A 21,997-nucleotide genomic window follows, 5' to 3' on the forward strand; every position below is an offset into this window, starting at 1 on the left:
TTTAAGAAAGAGTAGAATGAGGCAGTTTTTTTATACTGCTGATAAATTTGTGTTCATAATTGAGCTGATGAATTACTACTTCTAGAAATTTACTTTGTTGACTATATGATGATTCTTGAAATATTTATGTAGCTTCTGCTAATGTATTTGTGTTTAAATTTTTTATATTCATAAATACAAGTATCTTTGTTTATTTACACAATTAAATAAGTCTGTGAATTTAGATTTTATATATAAAAAGGCCTTTTTAAATTGTTTTTTATTTCAAATATTAAAAATGTACAGTAAAACAAGCAGCTTTACTACAAATGTCACACCCAAGGAGACTAAGTGTCATCATCAATGGCCCCACAGAGAGTGTCACTCCTAAAGTCACTTTGCCACATGTGCCATCAGATGAGGAAAAAAAATCAAACACTGTATCCAACTATGGTGTTCCACTTGATGCCATCAAAATGCAAAAAACACACACAGTTTTTCCTATCACAATGAAAAAACTGTAAATGCTTAGGAGGAAAAATTGAATTATCATTTCTTTTAGAGCCAACTTTATACATTTCAAGGGTGGCATTTTGGTTTGGGGTTATAGACAGAAAAATAAATGAAAAAATGATTATGACATTTAAGGATAGCACTCCTGTCCACTGTCATGTCCATGAGCTACATGCCCATCCCCCGCCCTCCACCATGAGGAATAAAAGGGCTGAGAAGTAAACAGCTAATACTGCCAGCTGAGTGCTAGTGATTTAAAATTTTCAATTTGTGTATTTTTCATATAAAAAGAAACTTTATGATGTAGAAGTTCTAATTCATTTACAATAGAAAAAGGCAGGAGAGTGGAACCTTTCTCACCACTTCATTTGCCCTGAAGCTCAAAGGTGCTAAATTACCTCCGTAAAGTCAAAGACTGTAAGTCAAAAAGCAAGGGCGCAAACCCAGCTCTGCTCTCACAGAGCCCACATTTGTTCCACTCTGTTGACATGTGCCCTCAGATAGAACTCTTCAGAGTCAGAGAGCAAGAATGGGGGCGTGTATGGACTTTTGTACTCTTTCTCCACCTAGAATACAATAGCCCAGCCATGGCATATAGTAATACTGGAATGGCTAACTTCTATTGAGCACCAACAGCGTGTCTGGCCCATTAATCTATGAGATAAGAAATGTCCCCCATTTTAAAGATGATAAAACTGAGACGCAGAGAGCTAACAAGTAGAGGAGCTAAGTTGCAATCTAAGTCTCCGAGTCCATACTGTAAACACGAATGAGTAGAAATTTGATGCACAATGTCACGGAAGCAATTGGCTTACCATATTTGCCCCTGATGACTGAGTGAGAGCTGGGATCTGAGAGCAGGAGCTGTGCAGCAAGTGAGGACAAATGGTCATGACACTGTAGATGCCGAAGAGCGTGGGTGCCGGCAGTCAGGAGAGTGCAACACTTCAATTGCCCTGGGATTTAGAACCAGGAACTTGTCTCTGCATGGCGATCCTGTGAATTAAGATGGAAAGCATGCATGTGCCATCAGTTTTGTCCAAATTGCTATATATGTTCAATTATGAGTATATTAGAAAACTGATCTGTCACTGTTTGGCTCTTCCCTCAGTTAACTAAGAACACAATCTCATGCAATTTGAATATCAGAAATTCCCTCAAATTCTTCCTTTTGGTCCAAAATTATATTATGTCTAGCTACTTACTGTATATTTTCCATTATAGTCAGAAGTATAAGGAACATACTTCCTTTGTTTTGAAAATACCTACTGGTGAAATTTCCATGGAAAGGGTGAACAGCCAGACACTGTCCTCCTTAAAATAAATCTTCAAGAGGTTAAGGCAGTTAAAGGTACTCAGATTTGTTTTTTAAACATAAAAAATCCAAGTGCCCCTCCCCCTTTAAACTTTCTCCATAAATCCTTCTCTGACTTTATAATTACTTTCCTATCTTTAATATGGACTCCAGATTTTTCAGGTACCTGTACTATGCAATTTCCACACTTAGTTCATCTTAGCAGAATAATATCATACTTTCCTGATTACAGAAAACATGGAACCACAGCACTTTCTATTTTAAATTTTACATAATTTAATGTAAAGATGCATTTTCAGAAGTATATGTTAATTTATTTCATTCAGAATTAGCATAAATATGTAATATATCAAACATTAAAAAGAGTTGCTTAACTGGATATCTGGCATAGCAAATGTTTAATTTCTAAGTGTTGACTTGTAACTAATGATATTTTGGTATTTAATGTAAGATAATTTTAATATAAAAATGGATATTTATGTTAATCATTATGTTAGTCCTTTCATGTTGCTAGAACTCTGCATTTGATCATTTTGTAAAATTGTGACTAATGAAAATACCAGAGAGTCAAAGAACTTGATTTTGCTATTTTGGTAAATTACAAGTTTAATTGACATATAAATCACATAAATACAAACTCTACTCAGAAAATAATTTTAAAAGTACCATAATTTTTATTTGACCTTGAAGTTCCAGCAATCTATTGCATAACTTCTCAAGAGAAGTCACATAGAGGAAACCTCATATTTTCTTAAATTTATTAGTGCTTCTTGGTGGTCTAAACTGTTGGAGTTTTTTTTCTTTTCTTCAAGGTTTCTTTTTCAAAGCAATAATCTTACTTAATTGATTAATGTTTGTTCTCATATAAGTCAATTTGAGTTCTTCTTTAGAGTAACAATAGGAAATATGCAATAACAAAGAGCAGTGAAACACAACTAGGAAACTCAAGTCTACCAGTGTTGTATTTCTGTATAATGATGTGAAGATAATGCTTTTAGCTGCATGACCACCATATTAGCCACACATCATAAAAAACAAACTTTATAAAATGAAGAGGTCAAATTCATTAAAAACAATTTTGTTCCCTTTGCTATAGTTAAGCGTTTATCTTTAATATTGTAATCTTTCTTTCATAGAAAAGACCCTGAGTATCCCATTTTCTGATAGGAGAAAAAAATGTTTTTCAAACTACAAAGGTATAAGTCAGGTGAAACTATCAAGGAAATGCTTTATGTTTGGGGGTTTAAGATTTAAAACAAAATGGTCAGACTTTGTGCTGCAGAGATTTTAGCTATCAAGATGGTAAATGAAATAATATGAGTTCATTTTATTTTATTAATTTTAATATAAAAATTAAATATTACAAATAATTACATTAGAAATTTGCTTTTATTCTTATACAAGTTAATAGTCCTTGGGTTCAAAAGACTTTTATTCATAAATTGGGACAATTATTTTTCTTTATTATAGACTCAATCATCCTAAGAAAGGTATTTCCAAGCTGTAAGACAATCAAAGGACACCTTCTTCTTCTTACCCATCAAGTAAAATAAATTTGGGGGTTTGAAGAATTTAATTTAATGCATTTTCTAAATTGTCTTCCTTGTTCCAAAGGAATTATTTGCTTTTCAAAAAGATATGCCCCATATTTGTCAATATAGTAATTTTTAGAAATAGTCATACTTTAAGAATGATCCTAAGAAGGAAATCCTTAAGAGAGTGAGATAAAGAAAAATTGAAATTCCCCAAACATAAGCAAATATTTTCTTTATTCTGTGGCATTATCTAACTTGGGGGATATGTATGTTTTTTAATGGATGTACATATTTTAACATACTCTTTGAGCAATCTCTTATTCTTTATTAGTTTTTAATTGGATATCCAAAACTGAATCCGTATTCACTATCTTATATAAATATGTGAAAATATTTCTCTGAGATAATTTTCACAACTTTGCCAATATTAAGAATGCAAATATAAATCTTGGAAGTGCATTTTTGTATAGAGTTTGTTTTTGGTGGGCAGAAAATATATTGCGATTTGCCATCAGTATTATTAGAGAACACACAAATGTTGGGGTTGATTTTGTTTCCATTACCCTCTTTCTTTGTTTATAAAGACATTATTATGTTTAACTTTACAGTATATAATCTCCATATTTTTTTAACTGAAAAAAAAGTAATATTCCTTCAATGGCCAGGTATGTATGTTTCAACTCTGAAATAAAAATTCGGATTACCTCAAGTCTTGCAAATCATTCATTAATAAGCCACTGGTAACATATACCCTCTAAATTTCCCAAAGAGATAGGGGCAGATCTTTATCAAAACTATGTGGTGAGGCTGATGCTAAAAATAAGTATAAATGTGCTTTTCCATGCCTGCAATTTTCTGAAGTCCAAAAGTTCTTTGGGTGGTGGGCAGCAAGATAATAATACTTCTACATAATTTAAATGCATTCCTCTTTGGATTAAAATGTAGGGCTACATGTTCTCTCCCTCCAAATCACATTCCCGTCCAAAATCTTATTAGATGGATCAATTGAATTTAAGGATGGCTCTTACCTCTCTGTTGTAATAACTGTATCTTCAATTCAAATGCCACATTGGAATTTACACAGTGACTTTGGTTTCATTGCCTCCTGTAATTCTCTGTGTGAACTTCTGGGAGGGAAGAAAGAGTCTTACTGAGGACTTTTCACTTGCCTCTCTCCCCCATCAAACAACCAGGTGAACTCCTTGTCAGGGCTGCTGAGTGTTCTGCTTTATTTTTGGGGGATATGCTAGTTTTTATGTATGTTTCATCTAAAAATCCAGTAAGAGATACCTTTTTCTTCCTGTTTAATTAATGATCTATTTAATTCTTTAAACCCTGGGTTAATACACAATAAGATTTGGGTGCCTCACGTTAAAAGCAACAGGTGTGACAAACAAGTTAAAAAAAAAGGGCAGAATAATCACGGAGGGAAAGAATCAAAGAGGTTTGAAGGAGAATAGAAATTCTACACTGGTGGTCACAGGCTTGCGAGAGCTAACTGTGCCTGGCTCTGCACACACCAGTCAGTGACATCAAGTCGCCCATCTGAGATCGGCCGTGGGGACAGTATTTACGTCATGGAAGAGCACACAAGTCAATTCTTTGCCAGATTGTCGGTTTATCAGCACATCGCCCTAAACCCTAAATTAACCTTTGTGTTAAAATAACAGATATAAGCTTCATGATATCTCACACAAGTTAAAATAACTGAGGTGTAAGCTTCACTGTGTTCCCCTGTGGAGCTTTGGAAACCCAAATGAGACTATATCAGTCCTGCCCCAGTCCGTGAACAATGGGCACTGATGGGGGAATACAATCCATTCTTTGTTAGCTCATTTCTTCATTTAGAATACACTTGGTGGGGTGATGTAACAATGATTTATAGTATTTGTTCTCCAATCACAATCTCTGGCACTTCTGATTGTGCATTTTGAGAAAGTTACTCAAATACTTTACCCCAAAAATAAGGATAATATAAAATAGCATTAAACTCTAGAGTTGTTACAAAGTTTAAGAAGATAATGCTTGCCAATTACTTATTATCCTCTCTGGCACATAGTAAGTGCTCAATACATGTTACCTTTTCTGATATGGCTTCTACTATTGATGAGATCCTTTGTAAGGCACCAGGATTACCAACATGAAGTCCCTGACTTCAGGAAGCTTACAGTCTAGAAGAGAATTGATCTAGTTGTTAATTTACACACCTGAAATTTTGCCATGTCTAACAATATAACTGCTCAATATTTTACCCTTTTACAAGTCAGTCTAGAAATGTACACTTTTAAAAATCTGAGGTCTAAGAAGTATTCAACCTGTAGTTGTAATAGATGAGGTTAGTGTAGTTACAGAGCTTTTCAAATTGTCATTTGTATTCATTTTTAATTCCCATAAATATTCTTGTAGTTTTTGCTAAACCTTTTCTTTATTTTCATGTAACCTAAACAGACACACAAGCATAAGAGCTTTGCTTTCTCTGTGTGTTGCCAATTTTTCTATAATTTTTCCTTCTTCAAAAAAGTGTTTAGTGCTAGGATTTTGTTTCTGAGAAAAGTTTAGACTTTTTGTCATTTTATTATTTTGTTACATTATTATTGCAAATAGATGTTTCACAGTTTAACTTTATTGAAGCATTTTATCTTTTGGAAAAGATGTTTTGGAGAACTGAATTTTGGAAAACCACTGATATTATTAATATTTCACACATATTGAGACAATAGTCCCTAGTGTTCAAGCCATTCCCTGATATCATATTGGATTCCTTGGGCAGCAGATAGTAAAGGCTCTAACACAGCTAACCACCACCTAGACAAGGTGAGAGATACATGGCAATCCATTAAGCAATATACCATACTGTATCAAATATCATAGTTCAAACAGGTAAAGAGCCTAGGGAAAAATACAGTTATGAAATTCAATTCCATTTGACAAAGATAAAGCTTATGTAAAATAAATCATATACATACATACATCAACTATTGTGACCATAATCACTTTAAAGTATATAACTGAGTGTGCATATATATCTTACCCCATAGGCTTGACATGTCAAAAGAGCATTAGTGTAGGGAATAAGCAACAGCTGGGAAGTTGGACATTCTAGGAAATAACCACTTCTCAAGTCTTCCCTCTGTGTAGGTTGTAACTTAAACCCAGGGTGACAGATTTATTTTGTTCATGTTTGAGAAGAGTGGGCAGGAGTCAGTGAAGAAAGCTAGTGTGGCTTTCAGGTAGTTGGTCTCCATCTAGAATATATTTCATTCTCCCACTTGCACTTTGCTAATCTGTGTTTGCATTTGCTACCTGTGGAAGATAAAATGTGGGATCCTAAACACACGTGACATGGACCGATTGCTACCTACCAGAAATTAATACCCCGTGAGATGCTTCCTAAAAACACTGACTTGCTGGGTATCTTCTAGCAGCTCTCCTCTTGAAGAAGGCTGTGGTCTTTGTCGGGGGGGACAGGGGGGTGCAGGTGAGCTTGGGTCCTGCCAGCATTTGAGAATCATATATACTTTCTCAGAGCACACGGAGTGATGAGTAAAGACAATTAATCAGAAAGAGGCCTTGAAGAGATGAGCTGATCCTTAGTATTTGGTTATCAGGAAACCAGAGAATAACTCGAATAAGTGAAAGACTTGTCTGAAAGAAAAGCCAAATCTGGAAAAATAGAGGAAATTTTAAAGAAAGGAGAATAACTCGTACTTCAAGCACCAACCACAAATGGGTGCCCCAGCTACCCACATTTCTGCCCGGCTGACTACAAATTCAGTGTTTCCCATATTGGGCTCAGTAATTCACTAGAATAATAGAAATTGTTTTACTTACTATTATTGATTTATTTTAAAGACTAGGACTCAGGAACAGCCAAGTGAAAACAATGCATAGGGGGTGAGGGGAGAAGAGCCTCCATGTCCTCTTTGGGTTCACCCCCCTCCCCGACCCCCACACCTCAATGTGTTGACCAGCCCAGAGCTCCATACACCATTGCTTGTGGGAGGAGCATGGAGGGATGATTGATTGGATCACTGCCATTGGTGAGTGGGCCCAGTCTCCAGTGCTTCCCCCACTCCCAGCAGGTTGTGGGGTGCAGGTGAGGCTGAAAGTTCCAATCCTGTAATCACATTTTTTTGGTTCCTCTGGCTACCAGCCCCATCCTGAAGATTTCTAGGGACCCACCAAGAGTTACCTCATTATCATAAACTCCAATAAAGCTGACAGGGGTTCGTTATGAGTAACAAAAACAGTCCCTTCACTCAGAAACTGGGGATCAAGACCAAATATGTCTTTCATTCTATCACAGAAACAAATCATGCATTATCTCCCCAAGCTAACTGGGGATCCTCAGGGGATTGACTCCTCTTCTGAGACCAAATTAGACTTGGAACCAGTGAAAAGCCACGCTTCTCATCTTTTCCAGTAATTGTGAAGAAATTAATACTCTACAGTGTTTCAAAACTTAGGAACAAAGCAAAATAATACCATTTCCATGAGCTTAAAATCTGCCAGTTAGTAGAACTAACGTTGAACTTAACCTTCTTGATTAACAACACAGGAGCCTTGCTCTTGACAGAGTTCTTATATGAAAGTGTCACATGCCCATGTTACCAGATGGTCTTCTCTTTTGCCTCCTCCTCCTCCTCCTCATTCTGAAAGGCGCTTTTGCTTCATTCTGAAGTGAATGCTAACAGTGACAGCTTTCCTTAGTAACTCCTTGTAAACTTTTAGGTGAACTTCATCAGCCACCTCTTCATCAGGGTGCTCACTTTTGGGCATGGCCGAGATGCTTCAAGTAAGCCATAAATAGATCCTTTTTTTAAACACAGATGAAGATAGCCAAGTGGTAGACAGAATAATACCCTTCTCCAAAAGATGCCTGCATCTTAACCTCCTGAACCTGTGAACATGTTATGTTACTTTACATGGCAAAGGGAAATCAAGGTCGCAGTGGAATTAAAATTGTTAAAGACTGCGTAGGGAAATTATCCTGGATTACCTGGGTGAGCTCCATGGCATCACAGATTCTGAAAAGTGGGAGAGAGAGAAGAGGAGGTCAGAGGCATGAGATGTGCGATGTGATAAGGACTCAGTCCACTGTTGCTGGCTTTGAAGAGGGAGTACAGGGGACACGAAAAGGAAATGCCGATGGCTTCTAAACACTGGAAAAGGAAATGGATGATCCCCTAGAGCCTTCAGAAAGGAACACAGCCCTGCTCCCACATTTATTGTAGCCAGAATGAGACCCACGTTGAACTCCAACCTACTAAGTTTGTGGTGATTTTTTTACAGCAGCAATAGAAAGACGAATACAACCTGGTATTGAGTTTGAACTACCAAGCCTATTTCACATTTTTTGAACAGCAGAAAGTTCCTGCCCAAGAGAAGCCAAGGTGTGCACAAGGAGGGGCCGTGTTAGCCTCCAAGTCCTCGTGTCCCTTTCCTGAGGTGTGCCAGCAAACCGTAGGCACGGGAATGACCAGCAGTAAAGGGAATGTGATGACTTGCCTTAGAATACAGTCTGTGTTTCACAGAGAATTAAAATTACCGCCACGCTGTTCTTACAGCAATTCTCAGAAGCTCCTTCATTATTAAGAGGACAACTCTACGGGAGGTCTTCCTACCTGCTCACCTGTGTCATGTACATAAAATAAAGATGGTCTTACTTTTTGCAGAAACTGCCTAATTCTTCATGTAATTGAGCTTTCATACAGCCAAGCTTTTTTCTTTTTCTTACCAAGTTTTGAGTGCAGAAACCTCAGGTGTTAATATGCTAATCAGCCTTTGTGTCAAAGTTACCCAGATTCTTTCTTTATTCTCTTTACTACTTGTCTTTGGGTCGTGCACATTTCTCATAGTGCAGCATTGCTTCGCCTGCCCCCAAAGTCAGCATCGTAAGAAAGTGCGGTGGGAATAAAACAACTGAGAATGGTACCTTGTTATCTGCTTCCATGTCTAAGCTCCTTAAGGGCAGGGGTTGGTGTGTTTTTTTAATAACAGAGTTTTTTAAAAATTGATTTTAGAGAGAAGAAGGGAGAGGGAGGGAGGGGAAGAGAGAGAGAGAGAGAGAGAGAGAGAGAGAGAGAGAAAGAGAGAGAGAGAGAGAGAGAGAGAGAGAGAGAGAGAGAGAGAGAGAGAAACATCGATGTGAGACAGAAACATCGATTAGTTGCTTCTCATATGCACCCCAACTGGGGATGGAACCCGCAACCTGGCTGGGAATTGAACTGCCTTTTAGTGCACTGTATGGTGTTCAACCAACTGAGCCACATAGGGCTGGTTTTTATTGATTGTCTTAGCCCTAGCACCCAGCACAATGCCTAACACATAGTAAGGTATTCAATAAATACTTGTTGAACGAACGTCAAATACAAACTTTTGTTTTGGACAAGGCAGTAACAAGGAATATCCTGAACTTAGCACTGCATTGTCTACTTTAATGGATGTTTCATTTATTTCTCAATGCCATAGGGCTGTTTTGTAGACTACTGAACTTGAAGCCAGTCACTTGCCAAAAGGTCACTAAGAAAAACTACGCAAAAATGAAAAATGCTGCTTCCGGTTCAGTGCTGCCCAGTCCTGTTTCCTAAAATATACATTCCTTAAAAGAAATTAAGGCAAATTTTTAAAGAGGCCAGCAATCAGGAAAAATTATCTTGATCCCTACTGAAAGTATGAAGGGAATGTTTTCTTCAAAATAATATCACAGCCCTGCCAGTGTGACCCGGTGGTTGAGCATTGACCTATGAACCAGGAAGTCACAGTTGAGCCCCAGGTTTGATGCCTGGATTGCGGGCTCCATCCCCAGTGTGGGGTGTGCAGGAGGCAGCCAATCAATGACTCTCATCATTTATGTTTCTATCTCTCTTTCCCTCTTCCTTCCTCTCTGAAATCACTATGAATATATTTTAAAAATATATAATGTCACAATGAAAGACCATGCTCCACAATTCCTCTTAAAAAGAAAAAATATTTTCTGGCATAATCATTTTGTGAATACTTCTCTTTTTCAAATGCTACATACTTTGTTTTCTTCAGAGACCAGGAATATTCTCAGCCAATTGGTTAGAACTTTGATCTGTCTACCAGGAAAGAGTATCCTCAAACTATAAGACTAGATCTGATCTTGTATTTATACCAAAGTCACCAATACTCTTTGGGGAGGTTTTGCCTTTCTTCTGTTGACCCTGTGAAATTTCTCCTGAGAGCTGAATGGTAATTGGAGTGGCAGTTAACTACTTATTAACAGTCCCTAAGGGTGACAGGGGTGGAGTGGTTATGATTTACTCTGAAACATGCGTTAATCTCAAAGTTCCACAGTGCATAGGGACATTATTTTCAAATCATTCAACCATCTGATTTTGAGGAGTCACTTGTGCTTGGTGTGGGGCTGTCTAGAAGTAGATGCAGTATTGCGGGAGCCAAGCAGAGGGGAACCAGGGTCTCATGGTAGCTTTGGATACTCCCGAGAGGCAACCCTAATGTGTTTGTAAATTACTTGCTGCCTGCTTGTGATAGGTGACACTTGGGATTTGTATAAATCTCTTTTCCCATCAGTCTTCCCACAGTACAGGAATTCTACATTCCTAATTCCTGAAAAGCAACCAGCACAGTTTTAAACCATGTTGCTATCCAACTCCAATTGTATTTCAGATGATTTGATTAGAGACTACAAAAGAACTAATTTCAACAAAAGCTTCTTAGAGTGGAACACAAACAGTTGTGAAGTGGGCATGCAGCCCTTTTTCTGCACTCATAGCTTCAGAGGGAAATCTATACAGAAGAGGAAGTAGCCACACACTAAATCCCACCCCCAGGCCTCCTTATGCATCTGTCAAGGAGGTTTAAATGTGCAGTGACTTTTCTATAACCGAATCTTAGTTACACACCCCAGCTTTCAAAGTCTCATAAGAAAGGGCAGAGATATTTGTGTAACGAAGATGTAAACAGAAAAACATCAACTCCATATTAAAATCATCTTTACAAGATAATCCCTGCAATCGAGGCTCATACATAAAATCATAGTCATTAGATCCTTACCCTTCAGTGAGATTGTTCTTTTAATTTAAATTAATATTAAGCATATTGTGATATGCAAATGAGGAGGGTGACTTTTTTGACATTTGAACAATGATTTGGTAGTTCTGGGATATTTGCATTGACTTTCTTATTTATACCATCTTAAAGTGTGGGTGTTTCCACTTTAGATGGCACATATCTGAGAGCATTTTTTTCTCTATTCCAGGAAATCAATCAACAATGTTTACTAAAACTGAGCTTTTATGCCTAAAACTTAAAATACTCAAATCCATGTAGAATACAAACTATGTACAGTCTTATGCTTTGCTAGGAACACATGCTATTCTAGGGACAAAAAAAGCACCAGCGTGCCTCCATTATCACTTTGTGAAGTAATTGCAGTGGTAGAGATTTGTCCCTCCTTGAACACTTCTAAGGAGTAATGCATAGCTTTCTGCCCGAGGACACGTTTTTAAGGACCTGGTGTGTGGAAGGTGATGTACTAGCAGCTGTCCATGTCTGTGGTCACTGCCTTCACCTCTGTGGATGACTCATCAGACTCCAGAGGAGATGCTTGCTGCCGTACTAGAATTGGGACTCGAGTCTCTGATCTAGATAATTTTAGATACTTTGATTTCATTATAGAAATTCCTAGACTACTTGTGGGATAAAACAAATGTTAAGACCATATTGAGTTTCAAGCTGAATTAGCAGAAAAGATAAAATGCCTTTCTATTTAAGAACATGATGATGTTTTAATTGTTACAGCATTTGGCATGCCTAATGTACACAGTCCTTGACATTCATATAATAACAAAAGAAAGTTGTTTGGGATTTTTATTTCCTAGTGTCCCCTTTCCCCTCTAGTATTTCTCCCGCCCCCGCCCCAGCCCTGGCTTTCCGCTCTCCTCCCGTTTCCCCATCCTTCTATAAAGAAAATCTCTGAGCATGGAGGGGATGCATGTGAAAATACCTTGTTCTACGTAGAGAGACCAAGGCTGCTTATTACCTAGCGATGATGAACAGACCACCAGCGTTGTGACAACCGATGCAGATGCCTCCGGGGTAAAACAAAGGTTTACATATTACACAAGCAATTTAACTGTTTTCTAAACATATTGCCAAGACAGTGGGAGTTGGCAGCCCACACTGTGTTTTAGGTTTTGGAGACTTGGATTAGAAGTGACTGCTGATTATGAACCTTTTTATTTGTCTTCCATGGATGACAAGCAGCATGGTAACCCAGCAGAGAATTCTTCCCAGCACTTAACCTTGTCTTCCTAGCTTCCCAAGATCACAGGCACAAATCACTTGACAAAAGTAATGCGACGGTCTTGTGCATAGATAACCACGCGAGACGAGGGGCTTGTTCTAACCCTTAAAGAGTTCCGCAGAGTGAAATGTTTTATAATCCCTTTTTGTGCAGTAGGCAAGGAAGAAAAGAAAAGAGTTTGGGCAAAGATTATCCAAAAGAAAGAAAGAAAGAGACTCTTTCGGGGGTTCTAGTTGAAACACAATAAAGAACATAATTAACTTTGCGATTCTTTGTGTTTTTCATTTGACTGCAGGGAGGAGATGAAAGAGGACTGCTAAGCCTTGCATTCCACCCCAATTACAAGAAGAACGGAAAGCTGTATGTGTCTTACACCACCAACCAGGAACGCTGGGCTATGGGGCCGCATGACCACATTCTTCGCGTTGTGGAGTACACGGTGTCCAGGTATCGCTGAAGTGCACGGAGGCAAACCTATTTTTCCATCTCATTTTCTCTCGATCTCTTCATCCTTTTTTTGTTTAGAAGTTACAAATGGATAGCCACACGGTGGCAATAATTAACCCCACAATCTCCATCTTGCTTAAAGCCCCATGCATGTCTTTAAGGAAAACTGAAAAAACAACAACAACAACAAAAAAAGATAGCTTGGGCACTTTTCCTCAATTACCTTGCAATCTAAACGCCACTTCTGAACGTTGGAAAATAACGTAATTGTTGGTGGCTTTTATTAGCCCCATTTCAAGTATGTGTTTCCTTATTTACAGGCCAGGTGTTTGCTTCCCTAGGTGTGTACGCGTGACTTTCCAGGGGCTGCGCCTTCCAGCTCTAACAGTCACGGTCTTGTTTCTGCCCCCGATGTAGGAAAAACCCCCATCAGGTTGATCTGAGAACCGCCCGGGTCTTTCTCGAGGTTGCAGAGCTGCACAGGAAGCACCTGGGGGGACAGCTGCTCTTCGGCCCCCACGGCTTGCTGTACGTCATTCTCGGCGATGGGATGATCACGCTGGATGATATGGAAGAAATGGATGGGTTAAGGTAAAAAAAAAAAAAAAAAAAGAAGAAGAAAGGAAGAAAGGAAGAAAGGAAGAAAGAAAGAAAGAAAGAAAGAAAGAAAGAAAGAAAGAAAGAAAAAGAAAGAAAGAAAGAAAGAAAGAAAGGAAAGAAGGGAGGGAGGGAGGGAGGGAGGAAGAAAGAGCAGGTTCCCACTTGATGTGAAAATGCCAGGAGAAAGGGTCGGGCCCAGGGGGTGAAAGGCAGTCTTTGAGTTGAATCCCCTGGTTAAATATTTAACTTGGTTCTCAGTGCCTGCCTTGGTGACGTGAAGAGGCCTTCAGGAGCACGCTGATGTGATATATTTTTAAAGTCGCTGCACTTCTATGTCCTAACACCACTTACGGCTGTGTTGACATCCTTCCCCGAGCCAGTATTTAGCACTCTCTTCTAGTAATGCACGAAGCAGAGGGAGAAGGCAGAGAACTAATGCAGCCCTGAGACGCAAACAGCACCTCATCTCTGCGTGTCCACGCTGCGGCCACCACTCCGCAGCATGGACAAACATACTCCGTGGAGCTAGCTTCTTGCGGAAGACAAAATGCACGGGTCAGCAGAAAAATAAGAGGACAGACGCAAACAACAGTCCCCTCCGAGGGTGCAGTCTGTGGCCACTTGTCTGAAAGTAGACTGCCCCTAGCTTTATTTCCCACCAGATGGAACGGGAACGGGAATAATTTTGTCTCAAACAGGGGCACGATCTGTAGAGCAACCTCTCTGCATTTGGTTTTGGTGAAATAAGTAATCAAAACGAAAGCACTCATGTCGTCCTCCTATTTCTCAGTGACTTCACGGGTTCTGTCCTCCGGCTGGACGTGGACACAGACATGTGCAACGTGCCTTATTCCATCCCCAGGAGCAACCCGCACTTCAACAGCACCAACCAGCCCCCCGAAGTGTTTGCCCACGGCCTCCACGATCCAGGCAGGTGAGAGCACCCGCGGCCGCTGGCCTGAGTGAACCAGGCTGGGCCTCGGGAACTGAGAAAAGACAGACAGACGGGTCCAGGCCCAGAACAGCATGAGTGGTGCGCAAGGCTGTGCCGCTGAAATCCCACAGGCTCACTGTCCGAGCCAGGAGTTAGCATTCTCCTCTCTTAACGCACCAAGAAGATTTAGGAGGCAGATTAGACATGAAAAAGGACAATTTCATGCAGAAAAATCTCCTTCAAGTTTTGGAGGGCTATTATTAGAGAAGCACTGGTGGACCTGTGTCATGATTCAAACTCCATCTGAATAATCAGAGATAATAAACCTTTTGTCTCCTTAAATCCGTCTAAACAAGTGGTTCTCAACCTTCCTATTGCTGCTACCCTTTAATACAGTTCCTCATGTTATGGTGACCCCAACCATAAAATTATTTTCATTGCTACTTCATAACTGTAATTTTGCTACTGTTATGAATCATAATATAAATATCTGATATACAGGATGTATTTTCATTGTTACAAATTAAACATAATTAAAGCATAGTGATTAATCACAAAAACAATATGTAATTATATATGTGTTTTCCAATGGTCTTAGGCATCCCCTGTGAAAGGGTCGTTCTACCCCCAAAGGGGTCGCGACCCACAGGTTGAGAACCGCTGGTCTAAACGATGCTTTCCTTACATTTTAGATGGGGGTGGTACCTTGCAAGGATGCTGCAATGATTAAAAGCATGACACAGTGTCTGACACACGTGGTAGATTTTAAATAAATTAGAGTTCTTATTTTCATCACTTCACTTAATACATATGATACAGTACCAACTTGTAAGGAATTGACTAAACATTAGCATTCTTTTCCTTGAAACAAATTACAAATACTAAAGGAATGCTAAATGAAATACTGACCACTTACTAGAATGAACCATAAAGAAAGGAACCCTAAGAAGAATGTAGAGGGAGAAGCTTGGGGTACACTTTTAAAAAGCTATGAAGTCTACTAAAGTCATTCTGTGCTGAAAACTTTACCCTGTCCTACCCGTGATCTGCTGGTCATGCTAAGGGCTATCGGCCACATCGACTCCTTTACTGGCTAAGGTATTATTGCTATTTAATGTTTATTGAGTGTTCACTGTGTGCAAGGTGAGCAGTTTTCGAACTTTTTAGTTTTATAATCCCTCATGCCCTTCATCTCCCCTCCATCAAAGTCCACGTCTACAGTTCATTTCCTTTTTGGCATCTCAGCAGATCTTAAAATCTGGGCGACAGGGAATACTTAAGGTGGGTTCAGGATGTGGAGGAAACCGTCACATTCCATTCCTGTAGCTCAGCGCTCGCAGATACCACCACAAAGCAGCACTTTGAAGTCCAGCAGCCTGAGTCACCACAGTCCCGCCGGCGCTTTCGTGCAACCTTCCCCGGGGGTCCTGGACCCTCAGTGTAAAAACACAGTGGGAGGCACTTTACAGACCTGACGTAGGGCAGGACGCCGGTGCTGCGGAGCCCCCTCCCCCAGCGGCAGAGGGCTGGAGGCACACTCATGCCTCCCTCCAAGGTTATGTTGGAACATTTAATAAAGCAGAAAGGAAGCTAAATAATTATTATTGGCTACACATTAAGCTGCCTTTCATGAAGCACCTGGGTGCAGAATACTGAGCTAAGTATCTTATGCTCCTTATCTCCTTATGCCTCTCAGGGGTGCTCCGAGGTGGCTGTCATCAAGCCCCTCTCCCCCTTTTTTGAAGACTTTAAACTTTTTTTTTTTTTGAGCAGTTTTAAGTTCACAACAAAATTGATTGGAAAGTAGAGCGATCTCCCACATACCCTTGCTGCCACACATGCAGAGCCTCCCGCACTACTGCTAACCCCACCAGAGTGATCCATTTGTGATAGTGGAGGAGCTAGCATCGACTCATCATAATCACTCCAAGTCCGCAGTTTCCACTAGGGTTCACTTGGTGTCTCACCTTGTATGGGTTTGGACAAGTATATAACAACATGTCTCTGCCTTTACAGCATCATACAGAGAAGCTTCACTCTCAGCCTCTTTTTTACATAAGAAACTAAAGGTTCGAAGGGTCAAGTGGTTCTCAGTGGACCTAGTATTCAGCCAGAGGAAAAGCCTCATGGCCCCCAGCAATGAAACCACTGGGAGACCTGGCCTTTTCTTCCAGATTTGCTCTTTCTTACCAGAAACAGGACAAACCTTTTTATTGTTATGTTATAGTTTCATCTGAAAAAGAAAAGCAAAATAGGAAAATTTTCTCACCCTGCGTGGATTCAGTTCCGCCTTCAGTCACAGCATGTGGATGTCATGATCCCTGCCAGGCACTGTATTCTGTGAACCCTTGAATTAAAGAGGGAAATTAAGAGACTGTTGCCACAGAACAGCTAACCCATCTCTGGCAGGTCAGGCTTATAGTTTCCCTAATATGGATGGGGGCATTTGGAGGCAACAGTTTTTGTTTTGTTGCCCAAGACCCAGAACCTACTCCCAGACTGTTTTATTTCTTAATTTATTAATTTCCCCAAGGGTTTTGTTTTTAAGTCATTAATGTGTATACCTATATATTTTTACCGAAAACAGTGGTTTTTACAGGATGAGTTTGCAATGTCTAGAAACATTTTGGGTTTTCACAACTTGGGAGGAAGGGATCATGCTACTGATATCTAGCAGGTAGAGGCCAGAGATGCTGCTAAAGGTCCTACAATACTCAGGACAGCACTCTGCCCACCACCACCACCCACCAAAGTATCAATAATGACAAAGTTTGGGAAACCTAAAAACAATGCAACACCATCTTCCACATTTGTGAGAACTTCAAAATTATAGTATTCAACTTTATTCTTCCCACAACCCAAACTCCTCATGACTTAACCATTGAACAAAATAGTGAGCTCTCTTTATATTCCCAGGTTGGAACTAGGTAATACAGAGATGAAGGTGGAAGTGGCTCCTGTTCTCATGGAGTTTATAGTCAGTGACGTAAGTCACAGAAAAATTCTGGCCCAGAACATGAAGACTAAAGTCCACTAAAAGACCTCAATGGTTGTGGGACCAGCTTTACTGTGTTCCCTAAATTGGAGTGTACGCTTTCCTTTGTTAGAGCAGCCTGAGTTTTAGAATGTAGGGGTTCCATGGAAGACACACAAAACTAATACTACAGCTAATTTTACGTTGGGTGTCGCCAATGTGGGCTGTTGCTGATTCTTATACTTTACCAGTTTGTTGTACATGTGATATTCCTTAATAACAGACTAGCAAGTGTTTGAAGTCAGTGTGCACATTCACAAGACAGGGAGATACCCAGAGAAATTAAAAACTCTTCTCTAGAGATCATTAAGCTTCAGCAGAGTCCATAAACACATCAGGATGTTTCCTTCGGCCTCTTCTAGCGGATCCAAACCAAATCGCCCAAAGGATCCGCCAGCCCACAAAGGCCTCTGGGTCAGAACTCTCCAGTCTGAGCGTGGAAGACACAGGTAGGAACTCATGGGTGTCCCCTTTTGTTACACAGATGTGCCGTGGATCGACATCCCACAGACATCAACATCAATTTAACAATACTCTGTTCAGACTCCAATGGAAAGAACAGGTCATCAGCCAGAATCCTACAGATAATAAAGGGGAAAGATTATGGTGAGTAGAGCATCATTTGTTGGTTTAGTTTGGTTTTATCTTATTTTAGAATATAAATTGAAGAGAAAAGGATTTCTGCAGAAAGAGCCCTGGGAAAGCATAAAAACACTGGCCTAACAGTGGCGAAGGAGTAAATTGCTCACTTTTTAAAGGTCCAGGAACTCTTATAAGTCCCCAGGGTTCCATTGGGGTAATTACCTTTCCCACAGATTAAATGGTGCTCGGTCAGTCCAAAAAATGTAATGGACCTTCAAAAGTTAGCCGTTCATATTTGCTCATCTGAGAATCAAGATGAATAACTTCTATTTATGTAATATATAAGGGGGAACTTGTCTTAACATCTTATATGCAGAGCAAAAAACAAGTGTTAAGTGTAAGGAATTTTTCAATAACCAGCATGCTAGTCTTAGCAATTAGGAAAATTATAAGTGTTTCAAATAAGAATGTAATTTTTTAAATGTGTTTATCTTAGGGAAAACAAGGTAATAGCCTTGCAAAGACATGTCATGGAAATGTGATGTTTAGACATTATTTTTAATAACGTGACTACTAGAGTTATTTAGAGATACATATAAAATTGGATAATTTGAAGTCAAAGATACTTAACATCTTTCAACGTTTTAGTATTTATTCCTTTTGGAGGAAGCAACATATCAAATATTATGATTTAGGGAACACAGTAGATTAAGATTATTAAATTGATTGCTTCTTCTATTTACTCATTAAATACAGATATTTATATTCAGTACCAGGAATGAAGCAGCTGTGTTAGTTCATGTGGTATTCGGTTATTTTACTTTATTTTTTTTCCAGGTATTCGTGTGTGTGTGTGTGTGTGTGTGTGTGTGTGTGTGTGCATCTTACAAAAGCCAAACCAAAGAATAATGTGGTTTGGAAAAAAAAAATCTAATGAGTCACTAGCTTGCTGGAATTCCAGCTATATTTGTAGATTAAGCTAAATTCTACAAGCACATTAATTGGGGTTCAGCTGAAAATGGTTACAATATTGGCAGCCCTATGTTTATGTATTAAAAACACACTGAATCTTTTCCCAATGTATACATATATCAAATCACCATGATGTACACTTTAAATATCTTACAATTTATGACCTAGCCAGTTTGGTTCAGTGGAAAAAGCGTCGGCCTGCAAACTAAAGGGCCCCGGGTTCGATTCCAGTCAAGGACATGTAACTCGGTTGCAGGCTCGATGCCCGGCCTTGGTCGGGGCATGTGCAAAGGCAACCAATCGATGTGTCTCTCTCACATCTATGTTTCAATCTCTCTGTCTCTCTACCTCCCACTCTCTCTGAAAATAAATGGAAAAATATCCTCAGGTGAGGATTAACAAAACAACAATAAATAAATATCTTACCATTTTATTTGTCAATTGTATCTCAATAAAACTGAAAACAACAACAAGTAAGCACAGCCACGGTGCTTACTACAAGCCAGCCCTGGCAGTAAGCACTTTATAAACTTTACTCATTTCATTCACAAAACAACCCTATTCGATAGGCACTAGGCCACACTGTCCAGATGAGGAAAGTGAGACAGAAAGATTAAATCCCACGCAACATAAAGTGGCAGGGCCTGGATTTGAACCCCAGAGTTCAACAGCCTGACTCCAGAGTTCATGTCCTCAATCATTCAAATAGTCTACCCCAAGGCGTTGGTGGTGTAGTGGTGAGCATAGCTACCTTCCAAATAGTCTACATCTCAGAGTACTGGTTATTTAAAATCTATCTTTTCTACTTCTTATAATATCATATTCATCATAATCACATGGTGAAGGGGGGGACTTTAAAATTGCTGTCTTCCCAGGCACATTTATGCCTAAAATACTGCCTGCTGATAGTGACTTATTTATATTAAGCACATAATGTACTTAATGAGTAATAAGTAATTTTCAGATCGATTTGCAACTACAGATCTTTTTCACTGCAATTAGCATATGTGTATTTAAGTGTATCATGACATGTGTGAAAAAAGTGAGGTCATGTCCATACATGTGATTCAAAGGGAATGACTGCGTTTGGCTTTGTTAACTACACAACCCTATTAAATATTTTAAATGAAGATATACTTGACTAAGTGACAATGTTTGAAATGTGTAAATGTGGTTTTAAAGACCTTTTATGCACTATACTTTTATTTTCATTAAAGTGTGAACTTTTAAACAATTTATATAATGTCTAGCTCAGTTTACTAAATATATGCTGAAGCATTTCTATAAAAAGATCCAATATTAAAAAATTAAGTATTATTTTTAAGTATTTTGGTTCTAAAGTAAGTAACTATGATTTTCAAAATATCCAGATTCTAATTGCATTAAAAACTTTCTAAGTCGCCGAAACCGGTTTGGCTCAGTGGATAGAGCGTCAGCCTGCGGACTGAGAGGTCCCGGGTTCGATTCCGGTCAAGGGCATGTACCTGGGTTGCGGGCACATCCCCGGTGGGGGATGTGCAGGAGGCAGCTGATCGATGTTTCTCTCTCATTAATGTTTCTAACTCTCTCTATCTCTCTCCCTTCCTCTCTGTGAAAAATCAATAAAATATAAAAAAAAAAAAAAAAACTTTCTAAGTCTTGGCAGTTACAATAACAGCAAGCACGTCAGAGCATTCCCATTTCATTAAGCTGTACGTGGAAGCCCTTTAAATTTATACCAGTTAAGCAACGGGAGCAACTATTTTCACTAAGTATCTATAGCAAGGCTCCACCTCATGCATGATGGAACACACTTCAGAGTTAAAGTAAATGACTGGAATAATTGTGGCTGGGCCGACATCACTTTTACTTTATGAAAATATGTTTCATCTGATCTAATGCTATGTCCATTTCTTTCCAGAAAGTGAGCCATCACTTTTAGAATTCAAGCTATTTAGCAGTGGTCCTTTGGTTGGCGGGTTTGTTTACCGAGGCTGCCAGTCGGAAAGGCTGTATGGAAGCTACGTGTTTGGAGACCGTGATGGGTAGGCGTCCTGATCCCACAATTTGATATACTGAATGACATATACATTGATTAGGGGTCAGGCTGCCATAAAGTATTCAAGTGAGTGTCTCCCTTTGGGGGTCAGCTCTGGGACAAACACACAGATATTATTTATGTTTAGTTCCCCTATTGTATGGAGGTTTGAAAAACTACCTAAGAGATGCTTTTTAAACAGACTTGATCAAGTTCCTAAAATAATTTTCTTTGTGTCCAACACCACAAACATTAAATCTTGGAATAATATAATAAAATGATTGTAGCAACAGGTTTAAAATAAACCATACCTTGACGTTGTATCTTCATCAATTATAAATAATAATAATAATAATAATTTTCTGTAGTGCAGAGAAGTCCTCAGGACTTTTGAGATTACGTAGGCTCTTCCCTTCATCCTTACCATAAATTTGCCATGATAATGAGTAACTTGAAAACTATGGTTTTATATGAGTTTATAAATATTTTAAAGATAATCTTGGAAGGCTGAGAATTTTTGCTTTTGCCAGATTTTCAGGACTTTGGGCAAGTTAATTAGTCTCAAGTGGTAGGAATACTCCAAAATTACATTTTAGTTTAAAGTTAAGGTCACGTTGTGGATAATTATAAGAAATTCTGTGATGAAACCCAAATTCAGAATCTTGTTTCCCAAGTCGCTGGCATTCAGGCGCATGACAGAGCTGATTTGCTTGGTCACTACAGGAACTAGAAAAGTATACTGACCCCTTTATCTCCCCCTGCCCCTCTCTCTGATTG

The 21,997-nt window shown here is 39.1% G+C and overlaps 1 protein-coding gene and 1 long non-coding RNA gene across 5 annotated transcripts in view; one reads left to right on the forward strand and one right to left on the reverse strand.

The window, feature by feature from the left end:
- LOC118658797 (hedgehog interacting protein) overlaps positions 1 to 21,997 on the forward strand; it is an 89,297-nt gene that overhangs the window by 42,486 nt on the left and 24,814 nt on the right. For 3 of the 4 annotated variants that reach the window (XM_036314471.1, XM_036314470.1, XM_036314469.1), the window contains exons 5-9: positions 12,930 to 13,081; positions 13,499 to 13,672; positions 14,472 to 14,615; positions 18,134 to 18,255; positions 21,104 to 21,227. In XM_036314471.1, coding sequence (XP_036170364.1) covers positions 12,930 to 13,081; positions 13,499 to 13,672; positions 14,472 to 14,615; positions 18,134 to 18,255; positions 21,104 to 21,227 — 716 coding nt within the window. The remainder of the gene's footprint in view (positions 1 to 12,929; positions 13,082 to 13,498; positions 13,673 to 14,471; positions 14,616 to 18,133; positions 18,256 to 21,103; positions 21,228 to 21,997) is intronic. The other variant, XM_036314472.1, reaches the window with a different exon arrangement.
- LOC118658798 lies at positions 1,321 to 18,239 on the reverse strand. Its single transcript, XR_004968370.1, has 4 exons — positions 16,885 to 18,239; positions 5,423 to 5,513; positions 4,371 to 4,469; positions 1,321 to 1,488 (listed from the first exon to the last, which is right to left on the reverse strand). It is a non-coding gene; the product is annotated as an uncharacterized LOC118658798 (long non-coding RNA).

This window comes from Myotis myotis, unplaced genomic scaffold (assembly GCF_014108235.1).
Source record: "Myotis myotis isolate mMyoMyo1 unplaced genomic scaffold, mMyoMyo1.p scaffold_m19_p_6, whole genome shotgun sequence".
Classification (NCBI taxonomy): domain Eukaryota; kingdom Metazoa; phylum Chordata; class Mammalia; order Chiroptera; family Vespertilionidae; genus Myotis; species Myotis myotis.